The sequence below is a fragment of the Tupaia chinensis genome, unplaced genomic scaffold, assembly GCF_000334495.1.
Source record: "Tupaia chinensis unplaced genomic scaffold, TupChi_1.0 Scaffold143651_1, whole genome shotgun sequence".
Lineage (NCBI taxonomy): Eukaryota > Metazoa > Chordata > Mammalia > Scandentia > Tupaiidae > Tupaia > Tupaia belangeri.
The window spans coordinates 1,414,364-1,417,598 of record NW_006203500.1 but is presented as its reverse complement, the minus strand read 5'-3'; the positions used below and the strand labels follow the sequence as shown (position 1 = coordinate 1,417,598).

General features: G+C 52.3%; 1 protein-coding gene across 1 annotated transcript in view; it reads right to left on the bottom strand.

Annotated features, from left to right (window-relative positions):
- CERK (ceramide kinase) overlaps positions 1 to 3,235 on the bottom strand; it is a gene marked incomplete at its 5' end in the record, with an annotated part of 52,811 nt that overhangs the window by 27,050 nt on the left and 22,526 nt on the right. The window contains 2 exon segments of the mRNA XM_014582573.2: positions 1,675 to 1,797; positions 2,180 to 2,293. Coding sequence (XP_014438059.1) covers positions 1,675 to 1,797; positions 2,180 to 2,293 — 237 coding nt within the window.

Below are 3,235 nucleotides of genomic sequence, written 5' to 3'. Positions count from 1 at the left end.
TACAAAAAAAAAAAAAAAAAAAAAAAAAAAAAAAACACCTCTCCCCCCCACCAAAAAAAATCACATCTTACTTTCCCCCGTCTGTCTGTCTCTGGTGAGTGCACATGCCTTGTGGCAAAAACTTCAACAACAACAAAAAAAGTTCTAGATGCAAAAGGTAAAATTATAAAATGTTAAGAAGAGAACATCTTCATGACTTCAGAGTAGACAAAAATGTCCTTTTGTTAATATTCTTTTTCTAATACATATTTTTATACATTCAATCACTATCTATGACTTAGCTTGTTAAGTGAATTTCCAACATGAATACATTTCATACCAGTCCAGCTGGGAATACTATACATGTCATCATCCACAGATAATAATTAATTTCTGTGTCAAATGTCTTGTTTCTCTATTTTTCTCCTTAATGACTTTACTCACAAATATCCACAAACAAAAGAATGGATTGAAAAAGTGTGGCACATATACTCTATGGAATACTATTCAGACAGAAAAAAAAGGCAAGACTCTGGCTTTGGATAGAAAGTGGACGAATATTTAAGATTTACTGCTGAGTGAAGCAAGCCAGGCCACGAAGGAGACACTGTATGTCTCCACTTAATACACACGGATTGCGCACTCTATGGCAGAAACCGAAGGACTGAAGGACATAGCGGCATGGGAATGGTTGTAGATCCCAGATACGAGTGGGAGAGGGTGAGAGAAGGAAGAGAGTGTGAGGAAAGACAAAGATGTCTTAAATACGACACCCTAAATAAAGTTTAAAAAAATACAAAAATATTAAAATTAAGAATGTCCGGGGACCAGCAGTTGGCATAATGGCTATGTCTCTGGACTCCCATGTGGTCGACTACGGCTCAAGTCCCGGACCCGGTGGCTTAAACTCACACCGGACACATGTGCATGTGTGCCCAAGATCCCAAGAAGAGAATGGAAGAGGGATTGCAGCGTGGCCATCCCCCCTGGGGGGTGATTTCTCACTTCCTGTCTCTCTGTCTCTGTCTTTCTGGCAAGTGCATGTGCTCTACAGCAAAAAGCTCTCCAAAAAAAAAAAAAAAATTCCCTTTTTGCATGTAGATGCCAAGTTAACCCAAAAAGATATAAAACTAGCGACATATATGCAGTTTCTATTCTACAGTCAAGGCTGTACTGTGTCGTCAAGGCTGTTTATGAAGATTACCACATGAAATAGTCCCACAGCCACAGAGTGGACGAACCGCCCCCGTTCCACAGGGCAGCCAGCCCCCGTGACCCGGTGCAGAGTGACTAACCACTCGGCCATTTCAGGTGTGGACACGTCCCTGTGGAGGAAGAGGTGCACCCTCCCCCCCGAACCAGCTTCCCCTTCACTTACCATTCCCCTTCCAGGGAAAGGAACGAGGCCCAGAAGGCTAAGTGATCTTCCCAGGCCCCCTAGTAAGAGCTCCCCACTGGCTGAGACTGGGTGCTGGGCTGGGGTAGCCCGGCTAGGAGTGGGGAGTGGGGTCCCGGCCACGGGGCTCGTGCCCTTCCCACAGACTGTGTTGGTTCTCAAATGAGCAAACTTTTAAAAGCGGAAACTGATCCATCGCATCCACCTTGGTTACGGCCCTCCTGGGAAGGGACGGAGACATGCCCGAGCCCGGGCTCCTCCTGCAGGCGCCCCCGTTCCTGTCAACGCACAACACGTACTCAGCTTCTCCAGCAGCCCCCGGAGCGTCTGTAACCACAGGTGACACAGCTGCTCGTCCGCACACCAGAAAGTCACCTGCGCCCACTTCCAGCGGCGACGCCGCGCCCTCTTCACGCAGTGAACTGCAGAGACAACAGCACACCGTTAGTGCAGGGCTCGGCCTCGCAACGCCTCCAGCGCAGGCCCCAGACGCACGCTACCTGCAGCGCCGTCCTGGAAGCCGCTGGGGTGGCCCGTCCTCCAGCTAGTTAGTGACTCTCGGGCACTGCTAGAAGATCGCCTCCTTCTCAGATCTTTTAACCCACCCACAAAATAAAGAAAATAAGCAAAAAGAGTTAGCTACAAACAGACTAACTGAACGTGGATCTGGGAAAGGTGGTCTTAGGAAGATTCTGAGAAGAGAACCGACCACTGAGCGTTAAACGAGGGTCGAAGAGCTTCCTGCCGCGCGATGGCGCAGAATTACGAAGGCGAAGCACGTGGGAGGGGGCCCTCGGCGGTCACCTGTGAAGGCGTAAGGCTTGTCCATCTTCTGCCACTTGCCGCTGGCCTGGTGCTTCCTGTGGACATCCACATCCTCGACCGCGATAATCTCAGCAACGGGCACGGAGCAGGCATCTGTGGAGACACCCCGTGGTCACGTGGGAAAATGCCGCTGCCGCAGGCTGAGCAGGCTGCCCAGCACTGCCTTGGAGACCCAGAACAGAGGCGGGAGCCGTCTTCACCGCAGCCAGTAACTAGGAGGCTCCGGCTCAGCAGAGCGTGCAGGGTCGTAGCCTAGCCTACGGCGGCACGGCAGGGCAGGCATCCCTCAGCCACTCAGGGAACAAATGCTCCTGTCCCAGCCAGGTCCAGTGCCAGGCGGAGACCTCGTGGGAGGAGACACCCAGGGCACAGGACAACCGGAGCCCAGAGCGTGCGAGTGAAGGCTCAGGGTCCCACCATGGTGGGGGGCGGTGTGTGTCTGGAAAGGCCAAGGGGTGTCCAGCCGGATGCAGGGGAGGTGGGACCTGGAGGAGTTGGGGTCGACAGCACCAGACTTTACCTAACACGGAATCCTGGGAGGAGCAAGATGCCCCGAGCTCTCCCGGGCATTGTGTGGGCAGCTGCGATTACAGGACGGCAGGTCAAAGAAAGTCCATACTGTGGGGGACGGCAGCCTGCGAGCGAAGCCAGGGACCGAACAAACTCTTCCAGAGAACACCGAGCCAGAGCCAGTAAGGCCCAGCTGAACGGGCTCACTCCAAAGGCTTCCTGTGCACTGCCATGAGGGACCGACGATGGCTTTTTACACAGAACATCGTCACCTGTGGCTGGCTTCCCCGGCTGGCCGTGCTACCAGGGATAGAGTTAAAATACTATTCTTTTTTTTGGGAGAGGTTTTTGCTATAGGGTGCATGCGCTCACCAGAAAGACACAGAGAGACAGAAAGCGAGAAATCACTCCCCGGGGGGGATGGCCACGCTGCAATCCCTTCTCCTCCATTCTCCTCTCGGGATCTACAGTACACATGCACACATGCCCGGCATGAATTTAAGCCACCGGGTCCAGGATTCGAAC